General features: G+C 37.6%; 1 protein-coding gene across 2 annotated transcripts in view; it reads right to left on the bottom strand.

Annotated features, from left to right (window-relative positions):
- The window catches only part of USH2A (usherin), a 368,965-nt gene that overhangs the window by 35,627 nt on the left and 306,583 nt on the right, over positions 1-26,755 (bottom strand). For both annotated transcript variants that reach the window (XM_033513296.1, XM_033513295.1), the window contains exons 58-60: positions 23,730-23,888; positions 22,932-23,094; positions 16,650-17,004 (exon numbers count right to left, since the gene is read on the bottom strand). In XM_033513296.1, coding sequence (XP_033369187.1) covers positions 16,650-17,004; positions 22,932-23,094; positions 23,730-23,888 — 677 coding nt within the window. The remainder of the gene's footprint in view (positions 1-16,649; positions 17,005-22,931; positions 23,095-23,729; positions 23,889-26,755) is intronic.

Raw genomic sequence — 26,755 nt, 5'->3', positions numbered from 1 at the left:
ACATGCAGTGCTCCTGACAAACAATGACTTTCCATCCACTGTTTGTTAACATTTGGGAGTGGGGTTTCTCTCATGGATTTATTCCATAGTGTTTGTAGATATGGCAAGAGCAAAAAAAAGCAACCCACTGCTGTTGTCAAACAGCAGCTAGAGCCTAAGGGCTCAAACCTGCAAATGGTAGGGGGTACATCCTTAATATGGAGCATTAGGGGGTTAATGTTATATTTTTTCCTAATGCCATAAACCGTATTTTCCATTTGATATTTTGGCTGATGGCCAGAATCAGAACAAACAAAATCTGGACTGCCACATCATTCTTCTTAGTCTCAATCTTTTATTTATTTATTTATTTATTCATTTTTTATTTTTATTTTTCCTTAATAATGTCCATAGTGGTAGGAGCTTTATAAACCAATGTAATGAAATAATGAATGTTTTTGTTATCCATAAAAATGGGTAATCTACATCCATGAACTTCTCAACTCAAGGTATCTTATGGCACTCAGTTTTATTTTGTTGCAGAAAGAATGTGCTTTTCTCATGACCAGATATCTTGGCTTTTGGTTTAATTTGAAGTTTCTTTTTTAAGAATTCACATTGCCCCTATTACATTTTTGACTTCAAATATGTGTGCCATAAGACACCTTCATCTCCTTCCAAATAACATCGTGTATGATAATGAAAGGAAAAGTAGCTCTGAACACTGTAAAACCTTTTCCATCTGTTCTTAAAATGACCTGGGTGCAGTTTCTCCAAATTTCTCTTTTCTGTAAAATTTGAAAAACAGGCTTTGGGTGTAGTTTTGGTGAATGGAAGACAGAGAGGAAAGGCTCCTTTGTTTTCCCTTAAGAAAGCAATTATTTTCAATTTTTGCCTTTGCACAGCTCAACATCCATAACAGGGGAAAGAGAAAGGTAAAGAGAAAAAAAGAAGAAAATCTTTAAGGGGACTTGTACAAGGACAGTCTGAATCTTAACACAGATTGCAGGTGAACTCCCACATCAGTTTCCTTAAAAATGCCACTGAATGTCAGCTGTGCTCCATAAAATTAGGACTTTGCAGTTATATATGACTTTTCATCATAGGATCTCACATCATGTTACAAACATTAATTAATTAAGTCTCAGCATATCCCCCTGTGTTCCTGTGTGCAGCTTCAGGAAACTACAATTACTGGTTTAGGTCCTATTTTACACAGGTACAATAGATGTGTCATATTATTTTTAAATACAAGCTTAGTTTATTCCCTTTTCTCAATCATTCTGAGTCCTTGTCTCTCTCACCCAACACATGTGAAAAAAGAGCAGTTCTAACTGCTGCTAAGTAGAGGAAGATAGTACAGCCTCCAGGCAATTCACAGCTTTAAATCCCTGCTTTCTGCCAACACAATGGGAAATAAAAGCAGTGTTTTAAAGGAGACCAAAAGGTTTTTACCTCCTATATTTTTATTCCTTTTTCTCTGCCCTGTACTGAACAGTCCTAACTCTTCATTCAAACTTTGCCTGCTCTGTATGTAATCACTTCTGAGAGACATTAAAAGGTAAGCATAAACAATTTACTTGGAGCTACATTATAAAGGCCAAAGTTTAGTCTGAGTATGTGACTGAACTTAAAATGTCACCTTTAAAATGAACTGGGTATTTAAAAAAAATGAAGGACCAAAAAGTTCAAACCCCAATCTCTCAAAAAACATTTTTCTTCACCAGATTTTCCATTCCTTTCCTCAATGCTTTATACTTTCTACAGGAAGATACCTGGTCTCCAAGCAGAGACTGGCTGTAAGTAGAGGACAGTTTGCAGGTAGCCATTTGGGAAAGGTGCAGCCCAGTTATGCCAGTATAAGCCAGGAAAAAGAGATTTGCTCTGCACCTTTTTGTATAGAGCAGGCACCATTAGCAGAAGGCCAGAAGCACACAGTGTTAATGCAGGGAGAGATGACCTCTCCCTTTTCTGTGCTTGGAGGGAAGCTCAACCTATTTTCTGAATATTAGCAGTGAATATTGATCAGACACACATTTGGGTGTACACTTCAGGGACATACTTCTCAGCAAAGCACAGCTTCCCAATGAAATACTGAGAGGTTGAGCAGAGATCTGACATTTTCCTTCCAGATGTTTATGGAATGTTCCCTCAGTTTTGGAGTAGTGGATTGCTACAGAGGATCCCTGTCCCTTCTGGTTGTAAGAGGTAGTGGATGGCTTCAAATGAGTAGGCTGAAAAGCCCCCATGTCACATGATGGTATAAGGAACACAAATAATGTTTTCCATTGCAGCTGCTACGGACTGTCTTGTTTATGAAAATAACAAGGTCCAATAAAGAACAGGTGCTATATTTCTGTGTCCCTCAGCAGATGTGTGTTGCCATATGAAGGCTCAGAATCAACTCCACACTGAGGAAAGGCTTGAAAAGAATACAAGAAATAAGAGTGGTAATGGAATTTGTTAGAATAACTGGAAGAGAATCTTCCTTCATGTTTAAAGCCTTGAAACCAGGTAAACCCAAATGAACGTGGATGAATGAACATCCAGATCCTCCTAGGATCACATGGGTGCAATTCCTTCTTCTTTGAACAGGGCACACAGCTGGAAAAAAACTCATCGAGACACAGCATATGAAGCTGTGTCTGCAGACTGCCCATTCTCATTTTCTATGCTGTCAGGTGAACACTGAATTCATATACATACACAGAAAAGCAGACAGCTATGTCTGCTGCAGTGGGAACAAGGAAAGCAGCTAGCTAAGCTTCACTCTGAAACATTAATACCTAAATAAAACAGAGACTTTCATCATGTCCTTTCATTAGTCCCTCCTAGTGTGGGTTGAGTGTCTCAGTGCCAAGCTTCTGCCAAAAGGGAAGAGTCTGAGCTGCTTGTGGCTTTCACCAGCCAGATGAATTAGCTAGGGAAGACATGAAATATATGTAAATACTGAAATATCACTTGAAAACTGAAGCATAACAAATTTAGTTTGGATTCTGCATTTTCTCTGGATATTTAAGTTACTTGGGGAATTAAAATAGATCACGTAAGTTTAGTAAAGAACATATTGTGCCGATTTCTGAAATGAAAATGTCTTTAGAGCCCATTATCGACTCCAGCATATTAAGTTGTAAATCCACTAGTTTCACTGTCTCATCTATTGATTAGCTGCATGTATGCTTGTTATAAATGAGCAATCCAAAGAGAAATGAAATTACTGCAATTTAGTCATTTTGGGACAGACTTGCAAATGTATTTAAGTGCCCAAATATGAGGATAGGAACTATGGGAAAGAGTCACAGTGTTCTCCTACTTTCTGACCCAAACCTTGTGTAGCTACTGTCCTCACCTCCTCCCTACACTCTGCACAGAGGGAAGGAAATGTCTCCAAAGGGAAAGTCTGATGTTTAAGCCTAACCTCCATTTTGAATGGCCTGCTGGAGAAGCCACATTCTCTCTCATGACAGATTAGACAGACTAGCCTACGTGTGCCATCCAGAGTAAGTATATAGAATTCACAGCTGTGATTTTTTTTTCCTTAAATTCACTTAAGACTCAAAGAGAAATAAAGGCAGTAACAACATTTTCAATCAGCACACAGCAACCGACCAGACACGTCTGCTCTTGTTTCTTAAAATGAAACACAAAACCATTCATAGCTTCATAAGTTGAATGGCAGCAGCTTCAAAAGACTGTTTAATCAATGTAAGCTTCCATTTGCCTTTTCAAGGATGCTGGATCAGGGTCTTCATAAGCAGAACAAAACTACATGATGAATGTAGAGGTCACCCAACTAGAACAGGGATTTGCTTTAGTTAATCTGAAACAAAGATCTATTTAGTTAATACTGCAGCAAATGTTCTCCTGATTTCCATGCACAGGCCAGCATGTTGGATACGATCTTCATTCTGAGATTGTGTTACTCAAGTGTGGCTTAAATTTTCCATTAATATCTTCAAACCAAGTATCAATACAGGGGTTTGTTAACAAAGCAAGTCAAGGTGTTGTGCTGCTTCTATACAGGACCAGAAAAACTGCAGTATGATATATTGCAAATTTTTGTCCCCAAAATGTGTTATTTTAAAAGCCGCATGTTCTCAACTCTGTTTTTTCTCGAAGGGCAACTGTATTTGACATCAGGGCAACTAGAGCTCAAACTATTTTGTTACCTGGTGGAAAAGGGTGATGTTTTCTTTCCCATTTGCTCTCAGGGTGTCTATTCAGTCTTTTTAGACCTAGACTTTCCAGTAACATTAAGCACAGCACTTAAATATGTCACTGTCTTAAGCTACAACTATAGTATAAATCTCATGATCTATTGGTACATCATGAGTCTAGCATTTCTAGCACAGACTAGTATTAGAGAAAATCTAAATTATCATCTGTCTTGAACCCCTGAAGAGAAAACAATAAAAAATAATTTTATTATACCATAATGACAAGAATAATACTTCATCTGGGAGAAGATGTCTTCTGACTTCTCATTAATTCTTTTTTAAAGCCTGTTGAAATATAAGAGCTCTGCAAAGTTTCATTCATTTTGTTTGTGCAGTGTAAAGTTTTCTTTATAGCAAAAACACAGAAAATTTATCACTGCAAGGAGTCCACTTCCCTCACTGTCTTGCAATATTAAAGGTGCATTTGCAATTCTGATCTTGAGGGACAATTGTAAACTTGGTGTCTTTTTTTGCAGCCACTGAAGTAGCATCTCCACACTTAATGGAATATTTGTCTCACACTAGGAACTCTGCTCTCGATAGGAAAAAAAAAATTGATGCATTCAAATCTGCAGGAAGTGGACTTAAAAAAAATACTTGGAGCAAAACAAGTAATGATTTGTGCTATGCCCCAGTAGGTTAACTAAATCCTGGGGCCTCTGTACATTTTCCCATCGCAAATGTACTATTCCTCAGTGTCCTTTTGGCACACAAACAACACACTCCAGGGGTCTCACTGGGATGGATCAAACCCCAGCAGACACATCATTTCCACCTTAAGGTGGTGTGGGCACAGAACTGTTTAGAAGACAAACATGCTGCCATAAAAGAGAAAGATGGAACAGCCATAGATTAGTTCAAAGAAGGCAGCAAAGTCAAAGAGCTTGAGGATGTTGTACTGCAGGCCCAGCTGCTGCTCTTGCACTAGCCATAGGGTGTCTTAACCATCTATGTGGCTGTCTCCCAAAGGTTTGCCTGTGTAGCCACATGGCCCCCATTAATCAAAGATCTGTAAAGGACATTACCTGAAGCAGAGTACTGCCTGTTTTAAGGACTGCAGAACCCTCAGAGTATCTGGAAACAGAAACAAGTTCCTAACAAAAAAAAGTTTCTGTGTTCTGAAAAACACAGAAACTATTTTCTACTAGACTGTCAGGATGGAAATTCCTGCTTCCTATACCATCACAGTCTCTAACTGTGCTCTTAAGAAGGAAGGCTGGTGAAGGGGAAAAAAGGGAGGAAGGAACAGTTTCCACAGTTTGGGTTCTAGGAGTAGAACAGCCTCAAGCTGCCAGAGGTTTAACAGGTGATATTTGATATCCTAAAAGCTGGAACATGGCACCTCTTAATATGGTGAGAAACATTTCTCTGAATACACCAGCAACTTTGGATGGGGTTCTTGCAGCAAGCCCTCCACTTCATGGGTAGAAACTTTCTTTCCATGCTCCTAGTTTTTCTTGGCACTCATAAAGCAGTTCAACAAGCATATCCTTTCCAAATCATCTGGCCTGTCAGATGCTGATAGAGGGACATCTGTACCAATCTCTCTCTTTCTTTAAAGAATGCTAAAGAAACAGACTTGAGAATACAATACAATTTTTGCATTTAAATAAAATCCATCCATCATGGGTCCTTGTGCGTGGATATTAATACGCTTGGATGCTCCAGATCCCAGTTGTCATGCATTTCTGTAACTTTGGTTAGATAAAAAGTTCAAGTTGATGAGAGAAATATTTGTGGTTTATGAGGGAATAAACTCATAAACTAGACTTTGTTTCCTCTTAATAGAGATTATATATGTAAACTATTCCCACATGTTACAGGTAAGTGTTCAGACTACCATCTTCACAAGAGTCTACTATTTTTTGCCTTCCCTTTCTTTGGAAACCAACCAACCAACCACAAATTATTTATGTTTGGATGTTTTCATTCATGATTGTACTGGTACTGAGAAGCAAGGAGGACAAATGTAAAGACTGTTGTGAACTTTATTGAATCTGATTAACTGTCTGATTTGGGCTCAATTTAAATTTGTCAAGACTAAAAGTCCCCTGTCATCTTTTCCCTGCTCTACACACAAATGGGATCTTCACACAATTCAGAAACTGTGCTAGGTCTGAAGACAAATACCAGAGCTGCCTGTCAGCTCCTTCACCAGCCAGCCAGCCCATCCAGCTAACTCACAATCTCCCTTCTCCTGTCTCTCTGGCATTGCTCAGTTGTGCCTTCAGCGTTGTCAAAACGCATTTTGACTGGCATGAAGATCCAGCAGGAACTGGGTGCCCTTGCAAGGGTGTGGAAGTTGCTGCCTTCAAAGGGGCACGGGAGGAGGGAGCAGCAGCTCTGCTGGCACAGCAGACCTGGAGTGATGAAGACAAAGGGAGGCAGGGGTGGCAGCAGTGGGGCTTGGGACCCCTTCCAGCACCCTCTGGGGAATACACAGCTCCAAGTGCACATTCCCTGAACCTCTGATGTGCACCCAGGCAGCCTCATCCCAAGCTGGGAACGTGGCTGTGCTAGGCTGTTTTACCAAAAGGAGTGTTTTGCCAAAATTTACAAATTTACCAATGTGAACTATTAAAATCTGCACATGGTTTAAAACAGGAGGGGTTAAACTCAATACTCCAAACAGCATTTATTATAAACTTCTGTGATTTTTCCTCTTTGAATGGCCATCTTAAAGTTTTCCCTTTACAAACTTAGTAGCTGTATGACTGTTTGCAAAATGGAATCATACTGGCTAATTATTCAATTTATTTAATTACAATTTAATTCCCAACTTGTATGAATCATCAGAATCAGTCAGTAATGCACCTGCTGATGGAATAACCACTTTCATTTTGTTTTTTGCTTTTCAGCTATTTTTAATAAACTAATTTTTAAGAATGCCAACTCTGTTAGTAAAATCTCACAGAGCTTTTGAGCTTTGAAATCATTTCAACACACTACAATTCTCCCAATAATCTGAAAAACAACAGAAAGTCCCATTATAATCCAAAAGAATAAAAAGAACGCTATACTTTGAAAAGAGTCACATTTTAGATTTCTTTTTCATACCCAGTTAACTTCATATACAGCTACAGTATAATGTGATAGCAAATTTATACCCCTCCATTGTCACCTGTTCAAAATGCATTGGAATATTCAGGGTTTTTTTTTTCCTGTTTCTAAAGTCTCTATCAGAGCCTGTGTGAGAACTGGAATAAATAAGCAGCCACATTTTCCCATACTGGAAAAGTTCCAGAAGGGAAAGAGCTCTTGACAAAGCTAAAGGAGTTTTCAAGACACTTTCTATTTCCATACTCATTCTTTTGTATGCTAGGTTGCCTGCCATTATGTTTATGTAATTCTGACAGTGTTCTTAATGACACACTAACAGATTGTAAAACACGCTGCTGGCATTTACTTGTTTTTTATATTTTTAAAACAATGTCCTTCATGTAACAGTAGTTAAGCGCGGCAGAAGGACATCATTAGAGCCATGGTTAAACTGTAATTTACACCATTAGGAAGGCAGGAGCAATTTTTATTGCCTGGCAATTTTCTTGCTGAAATATTTGGACCATATGGCTCAATTTGTGTAATAACCTTAATTTCAGCACCCTTCAGGTCTGCCTCCATCTCCTACGGAATGGTAAAATGCGGTTTAGCAGAAAAGGCAACTGTCTATACTTAGAGAGTTGAGATTAATAACATGTCACGTCCTGTTTTTGGTGAAGGAATTCGAACAGCAGCCAGATGGTATCTCTACAAATAACTGTCAGGGGTCTTGATCTAATCAATACAATGTATTAATACATCTCCCTTCGCTGCTTCTCGAGGGGCTAGCGTGCAACATCTGGAAAGATTGGGGGGACCGCCAAGTAGAAAGCTGATCCTTTTCAGAATCAAACTGAGCCCAATTAATTTTTCATGTATACTTGATAACTGTTTCATAATGAGCTATGCGTCTTGACGGAGTTAGGGTTGGCGGCATGAGCGGCTTGTGCTTCCTATCCCCATTCAGTCCACTTGCAGAAACCAACCCATTAATCAAACTATCTGGCATAAAACTGAAATCTCAGCTCAGCAAGAGATCAATAACCATCCTTAAAAAAAACAAGAAAAAAAAACCCAGAACCAGAGCAACAACAAAGACCCCACCACAGAAAAGGGTTTAGTGGGCAAAAGTATCCAGGCATGACATTAGTAATTACTTTAAGAAAAACCAAAACTCAGAGCCATGCTCACCTGACAGGCACCTAAACCACAGAATTTAATATTAGCTTCCTGTCAAAAAGTAACATTTAAGTCCATTAAAAATACACTGCCATTCTGCTTTCTAGATACAGAGGCCATCTGGCCCCTATTCACCATAATTGCTATTACAGTCTCAAAAAATAATATTTATATAATGCTGTAAATTAACAGACAGACACCCATTCCCACTCCCAAAGAGCTTTCTGTTGATAAACTCATCTTTTAGCACCATGCAGATATTAGGGTCTTTCTCCCTAAAGAAAGAGGGGCAAGATTATACATGCATTCCAGGGCTTTTAGTAGAGTCTGAAAAGAGGAGAGAGAGAGGTCACTTGGCAGGCAGAAAATGGGAAACTGCAACAAGCATAGGGGAGATGAGCTTGAATGAGGCTGTGAAGCTGAGTGATGGGAATGGATTCAAAAGGGAGCAGTAAAGAGAAAGGACAGGAGGTCAGCTGAGAATTCTAAACTTATCTTGCATAAGACACCCCACGGCTGTTTGATGAGAATGACTTTGGTGACTGTAGACCTGGATTAGATTCAAATGGAGTCCCCAGTGGTATGAGGCTCTATGTTATATTACCAATTCCCATGAGTCCTATGGCTTGCTATTGCTGCCTTTTCTTTTTCTTTCTTTTTTTTTTTTTTTAAAAAAAAAAGGTAGGATTCTCTGTTTATTAAAATTACCTTTTGCTTGCTAAAACTCCCTAAGAAATCTAAGCATGTGACATAACACATCTCAGCCAATTTCAATAAAAGACCTTATCTGTGAAGGGAAGTGGGGCTGGAGGGTAGGATGGGGACTAGGGAGTGGCCTTTCTAATTATCAGCTGAAGATTTCCTGTATCTGTAACTGCTGGGCATGACCCTGGGGATTTTAGGAAGCTGCCCTATGACTTCACCAACAAAGAGTGTTATCTTGCAGTTGCCTGATACATCCACTTAAGAACGTTGGTTAAATGTGAATTAAAATCTAGTCAAATCCAATTAAGCATTTTTAAACAGATATCTAATTTGAAAAACAGCTGTACATATTACCCAACAAATTTCTGCCTCCTCCTTCTTCATTTTTATTTTCTACTTATATATGAAAAAGCATCTGTAGCTTACTAAAACATTGCTTTTGAAAGCTGATTTAGTGCGGTCACATAACTGGGCACAAAAGAAAGAATGTCCCCATATTACACCTTCCTAACAAATTATACTTAATAAATTGAAGCTTTTATGGGGGTTTCTGTTTTGTTTATTTGGTTTTTACAAATTAGAAAACATTCTGACAGTGGTGTTTTCCTAGACTGTCTGGTTAGCTCGATCTTATTCCCACAACTGAAATGCAAATACAGAAAAAATCACAGAGAAAAGTATAAATATAAAGGATATATAAAAACATATATGGATAAACAGCATATGGAGCATTAATGCAATCTCATTTTAGTTATCAGCCTTTAGGATTTGTCAGGTGATCACCTATTCTCTTATGGCTGCAGGTGCACACACAGTAAAGATTACCACTTCCAGAGTGCTGCCCACCACCATCTTTCTGCCAAAGAGGACCATCTTTTAAACCTGTCAAACGGTATCATTCCATTGTGTGGGTCAAGAAAGCTGATTAATCAGTGTAAAATCAACTACCTTCTTTGACTGACACTTATCAGTAGTGGCACACAAGTGCACCACAGGAAAGCAGTCTTGTGTGAACAACTGCAGCCCAAGGATAGTAAATGTCCATGCCTTAGATGTTCTGAACACTTCATGGTCTGTAGAAGACATTCATGCTCTTAAATAGGTTAGGTGTCTGAAGTCAGACATTATAAATATCTCTCAAAAGACCTAGTTCTACATGTGTTTCACTCGTCAAAGGAAGACTGTACAATGGGTGAAAAATGGACCTTGCACAAGGAAAAGCCCAAGGATAAAACACACCAAATTTTTCCAAATAGGTGACTAATTTATTTGTAGAAGAAGTTACCTATTGATCCAGGCACTCTGGCCTAGTCAATCTAGAGTGTGATTAGGTGTGGTCACACATAATTGTATCAGTGTTTTTACTTCTACTTGGTCCAAAAATTTTTTGAAAGACAAAATTATGTCAGCTTCATATAGCACACTGAATTAGGGAGAAAACATGAAAGAAAAAAAGAAGTGAAATAAAATTCCTTGCTGTAACCTTCACTAATTCAAACTACCAGTTGCCAGACAAGATATTAAGACCTCACAGAAACCAGACAAACCTTTCCTTCCTAACTCACAAGGATTCCTTCCTTCCTGGCAGAGTTCCAGCAGGGTCTAAAACTATGTTTCTGTGGCTGCTGGAAACATCCAGGAGACAGTGAAGTGGCCTTGTTTATGGCGAGGATGGTATAAATAGAAGAGCTGAAGCCTCTTTCTCTCACCATTCCCCTCCAGTTCTATTACCACAGTACTTTAAAATCATCAAAGTTGTGCAACAATCCATTTCATCCTTTCTGCTCTAATTAGGCAATTCTACATGTCTGTCTTGATAGGTGGGACTTACTGAAGCACTTAATCAGTTTCTGGAGGGGCATCATAGTGCCAATCCAAATGCTTATTTAAACAGAGCTGTACTGCCAAATCCAGCATATTCTGCAGCAGCATGGAAACAACAGAATCTGTGAGACACAGATTGCCTCACACACTTTTTGTAAGCAGCCTTCAGTGTGAAGGAGCACTTGTCCTGTATTCATCCTGTGTAAGCTTAACAGGTCTAGAGATTAAAACATGGAAAGCATTTTACATTACTGGGCTTTCCTGGCAAATAAAACGATTAGAGCAATTCCAGCACAAGACCTTCCTGAAACTGTGCTAACAAGGCTTTGAATCTTAAAAACTGCATTTAAATCAAACGATTCATTTGCAAACCCATCACATACAGCACACACGTAGTAGGTGGGGATCATTTCATTGAAATTAGAAAGCAAATGTCTCTATACATGAGAGGTCACCAGTTGTTGTACATTAAAATCTTTTCACTGTTAGGCATAATTAAAATACTCTAACAGTGGTTTCAGTAATTTAAACATTGCAGTATTGTTGTAATATTTTTCTAGGCTTCAAGAGTTCACAATTGTTTGGTCCAATCAAAGCTGGGAACACTGGAGAAGTTATCACCCATCAAGGTAATTACTTTCAAGTTGAAATAATTACTCCATCAATGTTAATGGTCTTTCAACTTCAATAAAGCACTCACCTGCCGATAATCACAGCTAACCTCTTGCTCTCATGCAATTCCCTCTCTATTTAGCAGGTTATATTACAGCCGTTAGAGTGGTCACTTGTCCTGAACAGCTGCTGAATTTCACTTTGATCGTCTGTGAACCATAAAAAAATTAGTCATCTGTGTATGATTTCCCCTAACCCATAAGCCCTTGCAGAGCTAAGGAGATGATCTTTTGGCTGCATTAGGGCACTGCTGAGCAGCCATCTTGTTTCTGGTGGTGGCCACTTTCCACTGCCTAACTGCAGCACAGTAGCCTAATTAACTTTTGCCCTCCACTGCCATTTACAGCTTTCACTCATTGCCAAGTAGTACATCTTCTGAATTTATGGCATGTGCAGGGATTCCTCCACTTACACTCATCCTCTTTTCTTAGGGGGCACTCCATTTCCCAGGCATCTGCAATAGGCATGTATAAAAAAGTTTCACTGGTCCCTCTCCTTATCATATTTTTTTCTTGTGGTTACAATCTTCATTACTTCTATGAGAAAGTTGCCATTTACAGCACTGCATACTGCATTACTGAATAGTCTGTACAAGGAAGTTAATAACTGTGTGGTATCTCATCTTTAATGCTGCCAAATGTTCACAGGTCTATATGAGGAAACTGAAGTGAAGGTCTATACAGGAATGCATTATGTATATTTAAAGGTAATTAATAGAAATAAACTAACTCTGGATGCATGATTCCAGATATCTGTAAAATCTTGCACAGAAGACATGAATAGATGGCAGTGCTGGCCACTCAAAAATATTTCTGATATATTATTTTTGATACAGACTTTTTCAACAACTCCTTTCAATTATACTTAAATTTTTGACTCAGTTTATTTGATATGTAAATCCTGTCTGCTTTTAACAACACAATCATGTTAGCCAAAGCCTCATCCTCCTACCAAAGTCTTTATTACTGCTATTCTGCAATATGTCTACAGATTTCCCTGTCACAGCACCTGCCAAGAGAAGCTTGGCCAGTGCAGTTATATACCATCTCCCCGAATAATGCAAGGGGAGCCAATATGTGTTCTCAACTGTTAGCACAGCTGCATCCAAACCAGAGGCTTTGCTGGGGCAGTGATAGCAGCTAAGAGACGTGTTCATTTTTTTCAGGCCAAGCTGGCATGGTTATGCCAAAAAAAAACCCTTTAAGGATAAGCTTGGCCTGAGAGTCTCACATTGCAAAACACATTGTGAGAAGACCTGTGCACAGGTGCAGGATTTCCCAGGAATAAGCCATATAATGCTTATACCTATCTCTTGCATCCTCTAAAAAGCACATTGCACTTTGATCTACACTTGGCTGAGGTGAATTTAACACACTGAGACCTTGATTCTACATAATAATAATAATTGGGGAGCACTGTGCATAGCAGGCAGTTTTCCTTCTTAACCCTCACCTCTGGATGTTTTTCTTTCTTCTAGTGTTTTCTAACAGCTACATAGTTTTATGTTTTTTTATTCATCTTCCTGGCTATGAATTCTCCTGCTCCCAATAAATAACCAAACACTTGATATAATTGTCATGGGAAAAAATAGCCATTACACACTCACAAAATGTCTATGAAGGAATGTCCAAGCCTACCCACAGTTCCACCTCACTGCAACATTTGGAATAGAGCAGTTAGAGAGCTGTGATGCTTAGATGGTATTTGGCAGGCGTTCATTGGCTTTATAATGAAATCAGCTCTGGGTTCTGTGTTCACAAGCTTAAGTCCTAAGTTCACAAGAGTGAGAAGCTTGCTTTGACAATCTAGTCACTTTATGCAGATTTCTGTAAATGAGAACCTGCTGCCAATCCATTCCTCTATAAACACATCTGTCTCATGTTAATGCTGTCAAGACACTAAAATGATTCCTGCTTCAAGGGGTTAAAATGAACTGCAAAGACACTGTAGGAGAGACTTGTGCTGCTGTAACCAGTCTTGACTTGACTTTGCTCTGCAAATAAACCAGAATGTCAGTTTAACTCGCTGTCACCTAACATCTGTCACTACACTCCTGGCCAAACAAGCTAAGGAAATGGGTGACACTGCTCTTTAACTGTGAAGCATCAAAATGGCTCACGTGTATGTCACTTGTTTCTAACAGTGCAGGACACCCTCCTTTCATTTCAGGGGTAGCAGGTTTTGCTGTGAGAACTGAGTTCTCATTTTTATCTCCACAGGCAGTGTAAAATTTCAAGGGGTCAGTGATAATCTTAAGGTACCAGACAGCCATACCTTTAACATATTAACTTGAATACATATTAATGGGGAGTAAATAGCTGAATTTGGGGAAGGTATAGTGGATAAGTCTGTTAAATTGTTTTAAAACCCAGAAGATGCTTCTCATTTAGCTCTGGAATGAATGGAAATGAATCTGTCATATAAGAACAGTCTGCAGGGGCATTAGCAAAGGCTTAATTTGTATCCTGCAGTGTCACAAGGACTGTATTTCTTCACTAACTTTTGGGCAAGCTTTATGTCCTGGAGCAGGCAACCAGGGTGCAACTGAAAAGTGCAAGGGTGGGATCAGCCACCGTGATTCTAGCACTGCTTTTTTTCCTGGAATAATCTAATGGGATAAGAATGGAGTCTAACAGATTAAGTAAAGGACCAAACTCATTGCTTTCTTAATACTTTAAGTCTTACTTGTAACATGGAAGCTTGTGAGAGAGAATGACTAATGGCATATCCCACGAGGGAGCTCCAATAGAGATGCTTTAGAAGATTAAATGATTTAGCCTAGTACCCATGAAGGCTATATTTTAAAGGGGCAGAAGTTTAATCATTGGAATACTAGTTCCTCCAATAAAATTACATTTTAATTAAAGTATCTCATTCACAAAGTTAAAGTTAAGGGTATATCAGCAATTTCATGATAAAATTCTATTTTTAAGCATTTATAAATTTGAAAGTTGATGTCCAGGTTTTTGCCTGCTGGGATAATTGACCTAACCTCCTGGAGGTATCTTTGATAACAGGACTCCATGCACTTTATGTCAATATCTTTGATTCAAAACTTTAGCTGTTCTGCTATATTCAGAACAGGTAGGATTCAGATCTCAGGCCCTTGGTATAAATCAGCAACAATTTTACTCAGTTAATGCAGCTGCAACAGCTTAAAGTGAGTGCAGCCGATGGGGGAGATGGAGGATGTGCAAAAATATTTTCCCCCAAAGGGTAGTATAATATTATAAATAAAAATGGGTAGCAAGTACCATAACTGACCCATGTTCAAGACAAAGGACGGTAGAAAAACCATGCAAACCAGCTTTGCTGCAATACTAGTAGAACAGCTATACATATGCTGCCAGAATATCATTTTGATTCAGGATTGTGTTTGGGGAAAATAAAATATTTTGGAGCCAGGAAAATACTAATTCAGTAAATAATAGCTTGTTAATCTACAAGGCTTTTAACTGACGCTGTTAAAGAAACACACTGTAGCAACATTATTTAAAATACCATTTTGGTAGGTTTTATTGCCCACAGTACAACCATCTTGGACGTTTTCTGTTGTTGTTGGCATGCTTAGAAGACATTGCAATGCATGACCAACCAGGTCAGTTCTGATGCTCAGCAACACATTGCATGCTGCTGAAGCAGAGTAGTGGGAGAAGCCTTGTTTTTTCACTAGTGTTAAAATCTTAGGTGTATCATCACAATTATGATGGTAATTTTTCTTAAAATTAAGGTAAGGGAGCTAAGTACCAAAATGCCACTGAACTTTATAATCCCAATCTACTTTTTTTTAAGCCTGGCACATTGTGCAATGTGAATGCAACTGCTTCAGAAGGCAAAACTGTATATTATTTCTATGACTCAGTTCAGGATCTGTTCTCCTTTTCAGAAAAAAATATATTTCAAACTTAATCTATTTAGGAAGTTAGACACAGAACTGCTCTGAAACCCTATGATCAAGGGTATGTAAGATTACAAAGCTGGAAATTTCTACCGTGTCAGGTAGAGATTTATCCGAGGAAGTTACTCAAAGGTTACTACAGGATATTCCAGGGAAAGCTTTTCTGGATCCTACTTGAATTGTCAACCACATACTTCAAAACTGGGAGAATAAAGAATTTAGGGGATTTCTGGTGTTGGTCAATACTAACATGGACTATAAAGATAATTTAGGGAAAATTCTAGGTTTATGAACTTGAGGTGACGCTGCTGAGGAAACCAAAGTTTATTACAATCCCCTTAAACTTCTAAAATTTATTTTCAGAAGACAACCAAGTACACCAGCTGTCCTAATATACCAGAGTTCAGTCCAACTATCTATAAGCTGTCTTTCTATAGAAAGACTAGAATATATAGGGGGGAGGAGCAGTGGTAAATGCACAAAACACAACCATTTCTGTCACTGTTAACACAATGTTGTTAGTCACAAAACAATGCCCTTTCCAAAATTTTTCCCTTCACATACTGAATAGAAACAGGAAAGGAAAGGGAAGGGAAAGACAGATCAGCAGTGCAAAGTAACATTCTAATATAAGTATGTGAGTTGGAAAAAAAAGTGGAACTGCTTTTATTACTGATGTATTAGGACTTGAACATGCAAATGGGCTGCATATATGAACTATGTAATTACTAATTAATTCATTCACTTTATTATTCCAACTGTAATAAAAAATAGAATTCTATACAAGGAGGAGTAATATATCTGTTCTTTGTGCAGATCCTGTGAAACTATTTTGTCAGTCAGACAAAAATTTCAGGATAGTATTTTCAGAGCAAGGCTGGCAAATGCATGTGCTTAATCCCTCCAGACAAGACACATCCATGCTTTTGAGTAATCTACTTGCCTCTACCAGAAATCCAATATTAACATGAAATATTTCAGTCTGCATTGGGTCAAACACAAAACATAAACCAACAAAACAACAGGTAATTGGAAAGCCCACTTTTCTAACCAGTATTAAGGGAGATTTAAATATGCAAAAGAGATCAAAGAAGAGTAAAAACATCTTAAAACTGGTTTTGTGGTCCAGTTCTTACCATTACAGTGAATGCTGTGACAGCTGGGGTGCTAAATGTCGGGTCACTGTGTTTTTCTTGATAGACCACTCGGTAGAGAGATATGACACCATTGGGGGAGACCGGCTGGGTCCAGTTCAACCGCACCGAGTAAGCGCTTGTGGCTTGTGCCCAAGGGGCTCCCATGCCCCATGGGGAAGCCTCCAGAGTCTGGGTTGAAGCCCACAGGCTGTCCACAGACCCCACGGAATTCTGACATCTGGCACGGTACTCATAGAGAGTGAAAGGCTGGAGAGCATCGGATGCATCAATGAATTCCAAAGCTCCTTCAGTCCAGATGAACAAAAGCAGCTCTTCTTGACTGCCTACAGGACGTCTGGAATTAAATCAAAAGCAGCGTGTTTAAAATAGAAAGTAGCTTTAGCAGTCCCACAGTAGCTGATCCTAAAGTTCCAAGGTCAACTTGTATTTCAGAAAAATACAGAAATTATTTCTGTACCTTACACACACACAAGGAACTGACTATCTTTGCGTCTTGAAAGCATTTCCCTGAACTTTTCTTAGGTGCTGAGTAGGGAAGAAGAAATTTTTGAGGTAATCAATTATTCTCCTTTATCTAGAAGAATACTAGGCAAACAAGTGTGCTGTCACAGTCCAAGGCAGCAGAGTAGCAACACAACAGCATGTTGTCCTTCTAGGATAGATCACACCACAAATTTCCTGCTCTAAGTTCTGAGACTTTCAGAGCTTAGAGCAGGAAATTTTAAATCTATCAGTAGTTGCTGAGCAATGACTTGAATTGCAATATGGGTGCAAGTTTTCAGCATTTCTGAAAATCAATCTGTTTACAGAGGTACTCACCTCAGAATCCCTCATTTATGGAAAACTTGTAAACAGTTTACTGGAGAAAAAGGTTACCTAGTAAATAAGGGATAAATATTCTATCATGCCCTCAAAACTAAAGCTGTGCACTTTCAAAATCTGATTTGCTCACACTAAATATCCCATTTTTTCTTGTGAATTGAATAAGTAATCCCTTGTGCATGAACTTAGCTGAAGTTGCAGCTCCACCACCAAACTCATTAAAATATCACACATAGTGTTTTCTGTAATAAACAACATATCTTTTCAAACACTGTTTTTGTTTAAAAATGCAAACCTAAGCTATATGAAGAAAATTAACTTTATTGGTTTTTGGCCCAATGGGTTTTTCTTTTTGCACATATGTACATATATGCATATATATATATATATATATATATACACACACATATACATAAACTAGCACTTATGTGTGTACATATACATATGTATATATGTATAATGTATATACAGCATTACTATTGCAGATATGTTTGCCTTGGAACAGTGGTATTCTGAGTGCCAGAGATCACAGATGATCCTCAGTCCCTTTGTAATACAGCCCCTTCTTCTATATAATTTACAACAGTTTTAATAAGCTGAGTACTCATCTTCAAAACAGAGTCATCAAATCAATTCTTTCAACTTGGCATAAAAATGTTTGTGTGAAATTAAGTTGGTTACATTTAAACACTGTGATAAATCTCAGTGATGGCTGGGCTGTACTGTACATGAATTTAAGTATTTCCCCTACTCTTCGCAGGAACCTTGGCTTTTGCAGAACATAAAAGCATTTTCACCCTCCATGCCAACAACAAAAGTCCAAATTACATTATCTGCCACTTTTATTGCAAGTAGGGCAAATTTGCAGAAGTAAAATTGGTTTGTCTGGCTACCAGGTGTCATCATGACTAAACACACACACAGAAGCTGAAGAACATTTCTTTGACAAGAGAAAATCTGTGTTTCAAAGAATGTATTTTATCTTGTTAGGTCAAACCATGAATTAATGTAAAAATAAAAAAGCATTGATTTTTTGAAACTGATAATTTTAGCTGCTTGTAATAATATATTTCCAGGCATTAACATGCAAATATGAAGAACATAATGAATGCAAGTGTGTACACAGCTGTTTATTCATCCTTTGTGTATATGCATATATAAGGCAGGAACGAAGATATTTTCTCATACAAAACTAAATGAGTTTTGCTAAATTTTGAGATAAGCAGATTATATGGACACTGTTTAGTTTACAAGGGTTAAAGTGTGGTATTTTTTTTTTAGAGCAGAGTTTTGAGGTACAATATCTCTATCATAGTGAAACAGGCAAATTGTAAGGTATGTCGATACTGAAGGTTTGTTGGCTGAAGCAGGCAAAGACTGCCAGATAGAAGAAGTGGGAAAGATTCCCTACAAAGTCTCTCTATAAAAGTCAAGGTCCAAAATTTCCCATTGTCTCCAAAATTCTGGCCATGATTTTTTATACAATTTCCCGTGCTCTATTTTAATGGCAATTTAAGCCTTCTGCAGAACTTTCCCTCGGATGCTGTTCACTGATGTAATGCAAGACATATAATTTTGAAAGGTGAATCATTACTATGTCTTTCTTCTGCACCTAAAAATATAGTCGTTTCTCTGTATACCAAAAACATGTCTAAAAAAATCTCTGTAAATAAGGGGAAACAGAGTACATTTTAATGTAAGAAAGTCACATTTAATGTGTCTTGCTGACCAAACAGTATAGGACTCAAATGAATACATAAATTTATGTTTTATAAATATTCTAAACTCTGTGATAAACAGTTTTTTTCACAGTGAATGATCAAATATGCCACCAACTGTAAGCTGATTCACAGGCAAAGCTGTACAATGTAGCCTGGTTAAGTATTTAGATCTTATTACTGCTGAATATTTAATGAATGAAACTTATGGTTAGGTAAATGGTTCCATCTGTAGTGCTAAAAACCAGAATAACTTCATGTATGAATAAACTTTGAACAGAAGTGGTTGAACAATCTGTAATCATTTCAATCGTTTTAAGATTTAAGATTCAGCTGCTCATTTAACTGGAAGTATTTCTTGTGTACAATGAGCTGCAAAGGAGAATAACATTTCCAAGAGCTGGAAGCTGTCTCTTAATCTGCATAGTCTGATTTGCTGCTTACATTCATTTTGAAGATGTTCAGATAGTTATTTTTATAAGGGCGAATTCTCCCTGCCCCAGTGCCAATCTGAGGCAGATGACATAAGAAGGAGGATATAATCTCCTTTGTGACAGATAACTCCAGAGCTGTGCTGCAGCAGCGCCGACTGCAGCGCTCACCCCTCGGCTTCCCTGTGTGCGCGGAGACGGCGAATCCCTGAGGTCTTGAGGGTCAAACCAGAATTATTCCTCACATGTTTACCTTTCACCATACAAGTAAATTACATATTTTAGCAGTGCCTGCTGCTTTCCTTACCAGAGTTGTAGAGAGTTATTTTTAGGAACACTGAGAAGCCTTGGGGTAAAACAGGGAATCACACTATCAAATGTGGGGGAACAATGCAACATTAGCAATGCTCCCCCTCTGCAGCTTCATAATTGTTTAATCAAACAAAGAAACCTCACTTACATTTGTATTCAATAAACCTACACTAATGCAGCTTTCATGATTTGGGGTAATTTTTTTTTAAAACATGATTTCTGATTAAAAAAAAAAGGAACAGAAGGAATTTGAAGTTATTGCATGTAATACACTAGTTTAGATTGGGTATTAGATCTATTACAGGTATAAATAAAAGCCTTCAGGAATTCTTGTATTCAATGACATGACCATCCATAGGGATTCCTGCATTAAACCATCCAGTAACATATGTTCCTTGGAAGCTGTCTTGGGTACAACTCATGGTTAAGGGTATACGGTTAAGCAATGAATTAATCATAAAGAGTCAGTCTGGAAGGCTCTCCACTGCAAGTCACGACAACCACTGAGACATGTCTTCTGTCTTAAATTGCCTCTTGATTTTTCTACTACATTTTCACCAACAGGACTGCTCAGCTAACAAGAGCTACATTTCAATCTCACAAATATATACTAAATAATACAGTCTTATTGGGCAAGACATAGAGAGTTTGACAGAAAAATTCAGACAATCCCTTAAGGAAGTTACCAACCAAAATACTTCTAATTTTTCAGGCAATATGTCTGTAAGGGCCATTTCATGTGCCTCCTACACAGTGCATCCTGTTAATCAATAGAGAGCAGTTCCATTAGCTCATGTGACCTATAGCTTACTAAAATGCAGCAACAAATATATATAATCTATTTTCATAATATTATTACTTTTTTCAGAGTAGCAACTTCTGTGGTTGGCAGAGCGATGTTATGTCATGATGAATGGGAACAGAACTAGATTAGATGATTGTATCGTGAACCAGATCTTTTCTTATTCACAAGCTCTTCTAAGTTGTGGTCCTTGCTAGAAAATTTTAAAAGCCTCAGATCAATGTTTAAAGCCCCTTTATGAATATAAAAAAAACAAACAAAACAACCCATGATCTCTTTGATCATAAAATAACATTTTGATTTTTTGGTTTCTAGCAAAATGGTTGCAAACTTGGGAGTAGTTTTATGATGTTAGAGGAAAGCACGAGTCCTGCTACTTTAATGCAGATATATGCATACACACTAGGTGCCCAAGCATTCCAGGTTTGAGTTAAATGAATTTATTTTGGTGGGGATGCAGTAAGGAAGAGGCACATACTAAAGAAGAAATTACATTCCATAACCTCCCATAGAAATACTGCAGTGTTGCTGCTATAACAATGTAAGGCTACAAAATGTGTGGCTACGAAATGAAAAAGAACTATGTGCTTACATCCCATTTCTGATTTTTTTCTAGCTATCTGAGAAAGATTTGATATTGTTGTTGTCTAAGCACATTTAAACTTCAGCTGAAATAACTGCCAAGTGATTCATGCCTATGTAGGTGAATATACCGATTGTATCTGGAGCCCCAGTGCGCCATTTTCATTTCACTTTAAATAAAAAACAAAATGTATCTATGTCAGTCAGTGCCCTTCTGCTGTACTCAGAGGTATCAAACAGGCTACAATTATGATTGTGAAGTGATTGTGTCACATTGGAGGAAGGTTTATTGCTTTTGAGTCAGCTAGGCAGTAACACATTCTGTTTCATATTACTCTTTATATCATTGTTTGGCTGTGACTAGAATAATCAAATGCCATCAAATGCTGTCAAATTCAATTTACAGTATTTTTCACTGAAGCAGGCTTTCTGCATTATATTTCCTGTTTTCCCTTTCTATGGTTGCCATGGAATAGCAGGGGTAATCATCAGCTTTATTTACAAAACCAACAGAGTGAAGACATGTCTTGGGCTATAACATACACTTTATTCCTCTTTATGAAGGAAAGGGACTTGGGTATTTTGATCAGACAATTAAAAAAAGGCAAACAAAAGGGTATTTCAAGACAGCAGGAATTTTTAGAGACCACTAACATCTTTAAGGCAAAAGTGAATTTATATTAATTATCACTGAGGATTCCAAAAGGTAATTGGATTTCTGGTCTTCTCAGTCACACTTTTAATATAATAAGAAGTCCCAAACTCTTTGTGGGAGGCTGGGATTGGCCCAGCATGTGTTTGCCACACATATTAAGAGCTGGAAAACCCAGGAACTTCAGAGTTTAAATCGCTCTCAAATATATGGCTTGAGTTTTATATTCTCTGACTTCTGAAGCCATTCAAGAAAGTCGCTTCAGCGAGCTTTTAACAAAGGGTAAACAGGCACAGCAGAGATTGGTGCTCTGCTAGTTTAATACTGCCCTAAGCCCAGCTCTCTGTACAGAAAAAATCCTCACACAGGGCTTAGGAAACCCCTCATAGGAAGTGAAAATGCATCAGTCAACATCCTACAGAGGGTGATGAATACAAACACCAAGGTACATAAACAGATGCACTGTAATCTCTGTCCACATTACTTACTTAGGAACATAAATTATCTTGGAAAATTGATCTGGTTTAGGAACCTAGATACCTTTTTCTGCTTTTAAAAGTCTCAGAATTGGTGAATTTCTCCTATTTCCATTACAAAATTCGCAAATGTCTATCAGAGAAGATTGAAGTTTTATACCTAGTGGTCTGGGTAAGCACAGTACAATCATCTATCCTACAAAATTATTCAAAGATTTTTTGATCCCTTGAATTTTTAAAACATACTTTCACATGTGTTTTGTAATTTGTAGTTCAGGAAGATGATTCTTGTTTGAGTTTATATTCCCAACATGGCCATCCATAGATCAGCTTCTTACCTTAGCATTTGAAAAGTATTACATATTTTTTCATGTACTTCTAAACCTTTTTTCATCACCCAAAAAATCAAGGAATAAAAAAAGGAACCATTAAGTAGGACTAAGAATGAGGTGATAAGGGCATTTACCTGTAGATAAAGTAGTTAGTAATGATGCCATTTGGTTTCCTGGGTGGTGCCCATTTCACTTCTATGAGTGCAGGTCCAATTGCTTTAACAACAGGTGGGCTCAGCTCTCTGGGAGGTGCTTCAGCGGTTCTTGAATATGTTTGACCACCCACTCCACACCCACCTACAAAAACAGAAGTTTGTGATAAGAGATTTTTCTTCAACAAAAAAATACATTAAAAGCAAATGAATATTAAGTAAACAAGCTGCTGGTGGAAATGGTGTCTCATTTCACATAATTTCCTTGTTAAATACTCATTTAAATTACCACAACTCTACCACTGAATTACTCCTGATTTTCAGTAGTGAGAGTGGGGAGTGAATTGGTTCAAAATTGTCATTTTAGAAATATTTATTTCAATAGGTTTTTAAAAATTTCCATCAAGGTCAGGGAATTTCTAATTTTTGGTCTCTTCTCTCCTGTCTTTAAGATCACCACTTCTTGTTGGTGAGCAGTTACACGACCGACTCCGTTCTGTACATCCATTTTCAAAGATCTTTAACCTGCTTGTGAAGAGCTTTTAATAAAGTGGCACATAAAATACATATTTTAAACCTCCATTTGATATATGCATAATCTGTGGGGAAGTACATACATGATACATGGAGAAATATTTAATGCTTCGTTCAGTGCTAGGCTTTCTTTTTACTAGGTAAACATTTGACTCCAATATAAAAGAATTTAATCTATTTTGCAGAGTTGAATCTACCTTGAAAATCTCTTCCAGTCATATAGATGAGTGTTTTAAATTGCCTTACCACTCTGGCATGCTTGTATTCTTATCTCATAAAGAGTGTAGGGATCCAGGCCATCGACAAAGGCAAAATGTGCGCGTCCTACTGGCTTCACCAGCAGAGTGGGACTGCTCGCATTTAGCAGGATGTTGTATTCCAAAGGCACATTGACAATGAATATCCCTGTTGTGAAACAGAGAGGAACCAGTGATTATCTGAAACACTAACAACAGTGCAGGACAACTTCAAAGAGCCATTCATCACATGCAATTTTAAATGTAAGCCCCCTCTGGAGGTTTTCCCTACTGCCTCTTTTGAAAACTACAATCATTTAAATATAAACTGAAACAGATCCATCTGCAGATTATAAGTGGAAGACAGACATTATGGTTCTTCGGTAAGAATCAAAATTCAATTCAGTCAATGTCTGTTTTGCAATTGCTACTTCTGGGAAGACCGACCTTTGACTTGGAACCAAGCAGCTTTTATGTATTTTGGAGGAGTAACAGCTACTAAGCACTGCTGTTTGAATAGTCATATTCAAACAAGTGAATTGCAACCATTCAGCAAATTATGCCTTTTTAGCCCGACAGCAGTAGCTGAGTGTGGGTTCTTAGCCTGCTTCACCAGTAGAGTACAATACAATAGCTTGAGCCAAGAAACATATAATTTTAAATGATGTAAAAATAAACCCTTCAGTTTTTGTTAAAAAAAACCTCATTTTTTAATATTTGAATTCAAATATTTACTCCATCTATTCCTAGTCCCATGCCATCAGTTCTTAAATTTCTAGTTCTCTTGAGAAGCTGAAAAACTCAGTTCCTTCAGAAGAACAAGCTAAGCCATATACCATCCCTTTAGAACAGTAGGCAGATGTCCCTGGATATTCTCTTTTCCTCTTCCACATGGCACCTCTGAGGTGGTATCTCTTTTGGCTGAATGGCTGGTGGCTTTGTATGATTTTTGGTTTCCTTGGGCAATATTTTTTATTAGGAAATGGGATGTAGCCTTTTTAAATTTTGTCCACAGACTATAGACTGGACTGTGCAGACAGCAGCAATTTCATAAAACCAAGAGAATGAGCAAAGAAGAATTTGTATAAAGTATGTTTCCTTCATTCTGCAGTCACAGCCTTAAGAAAGGACAAAGTACAGACTAGACAAGGTTCCTTTCTGAGATGAGTCAAGATATATCTGATTAGTAAAAGCACATTTCTCTTTCAACACAACACCTACTTTAGATGTCACTGAGATGTCTTTGTGACTGCAACAAGGATCAGATGCCTGTGAGCAGTTCTGAGACTTGTCCAGACCTTGAGAATCTTTCCATTTGTAACTTTGGAAAACAACTCAGCTTTTTCCCCTTATTACAATTTTGGTCCTTTGCTGATAAAGCATTTACGTGGATACTATTACCCTGAAGCTACGAAAAGCATTTTTTTCCACAGTTGTACATATGTTAGATGGAGGGGTTTTTTTAGCTAAGTATGTATGTGCATGTATATATATATCTAAAAACCAAAAGTTTGCAAGAAATCAGAGATTTCAAGTTTAGTTGTGGTACTATGAACAACTGATGTACTTTGAAAGATCAGAAAAATCTTTGAAACATCATGTTTTTACAATTCTCATAAGAAAAAGAGAATATAAAAATCCCACAGAAATAACATTCTGCTGCCTGACTTGATGCTAGACAAAGAAAATGCCACTACACTAAAAAGCTGAAAAATAGCCCTGAAGTAGAGGCATGACTTCAATCTTATTCAAATCCTCAGCTTACAGGAAGAACAAAGATGTTAGAAGCTGTTGGAAGAGGCAAAGGGAGAAGGAGAAAAAAAATGGAACAATTCCTCTGTAAAATTTTCCATCTTCAGTGTAAAAGCTACAAGAAAAATACCAAGATTTAATAATTAAGAATGGAATAACAGAAATACCACTTTTAAAATCAAGGACGATGTTACTGAGCAAACCTCTGAGAGGTGATCTTGAGGAAGATTGGTTTTGCATCAAAGAAATTTATTTTTTGTCTGATATATGGAAGATGAAATGCTCCAGAAGTTCACAGTGTAAAATTTTGCCAGTAATTAAAAATATATTGTTAAAAATAAATAATAATTATTATTACTATTATTATTAGTAGTAGAATTTCCACCCAATAATTGGAGGGTCTGAAAAGTATACAACAAAATATCTGAAAGAGTTTGAAATGGTACAGAGCACACCAATAGAAGCCTTTTTTTAAATCTCTCAGTTAAGGTCCCCTTCTTCTCCAGTCCTTAAAATTGAGCAGATATTTCAGCCAGAAAAACTCATTCCTTTATGAGAATGATATAATTCATAATATAATTCATATAATTTTTGCATCTGATCAGGGCACTTATTCTAGGCAAAAATCACCAGAAACCTCTGAAATTGAAACTATACAGAATGCTTGATTTCCCAAAGAAGATTAAATACAAATAAGGACAACTGAATCCAGCCATCAGCATGCAGCAAAGGACACCTATTTCAAAATAAATGACCTATCCAACAACGTTGGACAGTGTTCAGTCCTCAGTCCGTATCAGGAATTACCAAAAAAAACACCACCTCACACCTGAAACACAAAATCTTAAAATTCTGCTAAATGTTGCACTATATTAGGAATGATACCAATAATAAATATGCTCAGGAGAAAAAATACTCTCTGGAAGTGAAAATGAAATTGTAAATAAAATCACATAGGCATTTTGAAAATTTTCAATGTCCAATGCAATCCTTCTACACTTTGATCAAATTCATTGACTGCAAAGATGAAAGGATCATTTCCTAATCTGAAAAATTATAATATATACTTTTACAACACATACACTTGTAAAAAAACCCCTTTCTTTCAGAACAGCCTTCAGCATCTGCAGCCAGTCTGAAACCACTACCTTGTGTGCTCTGATGACTGAAGGAAATGAAATGGGCATATTTGTTTAAGTCATCTGGGAAACCACACGACTTGGTTAGTTCCAGAGTTCATAAATTTATGTCAGAATAAAAGGAACCGTAAAAGCACAAGTGAAC

This window comes from Parus major, chromosome 3, assembly GCF_001522545.3.
Source record: "Parus major isolate Abel chromosome 3, Parus_major1.1, whole genome shotgun sequence".
Classification (NCBI taxonomy): domain Eukaryota; kingdom Metazoa; phylum Chordata; class Aves; order Passeriformes; family Paridae; genus Parus; species Parus major.
This window is presented reverse-complemented; position numbering and strand designations above follow the sequence as displayed.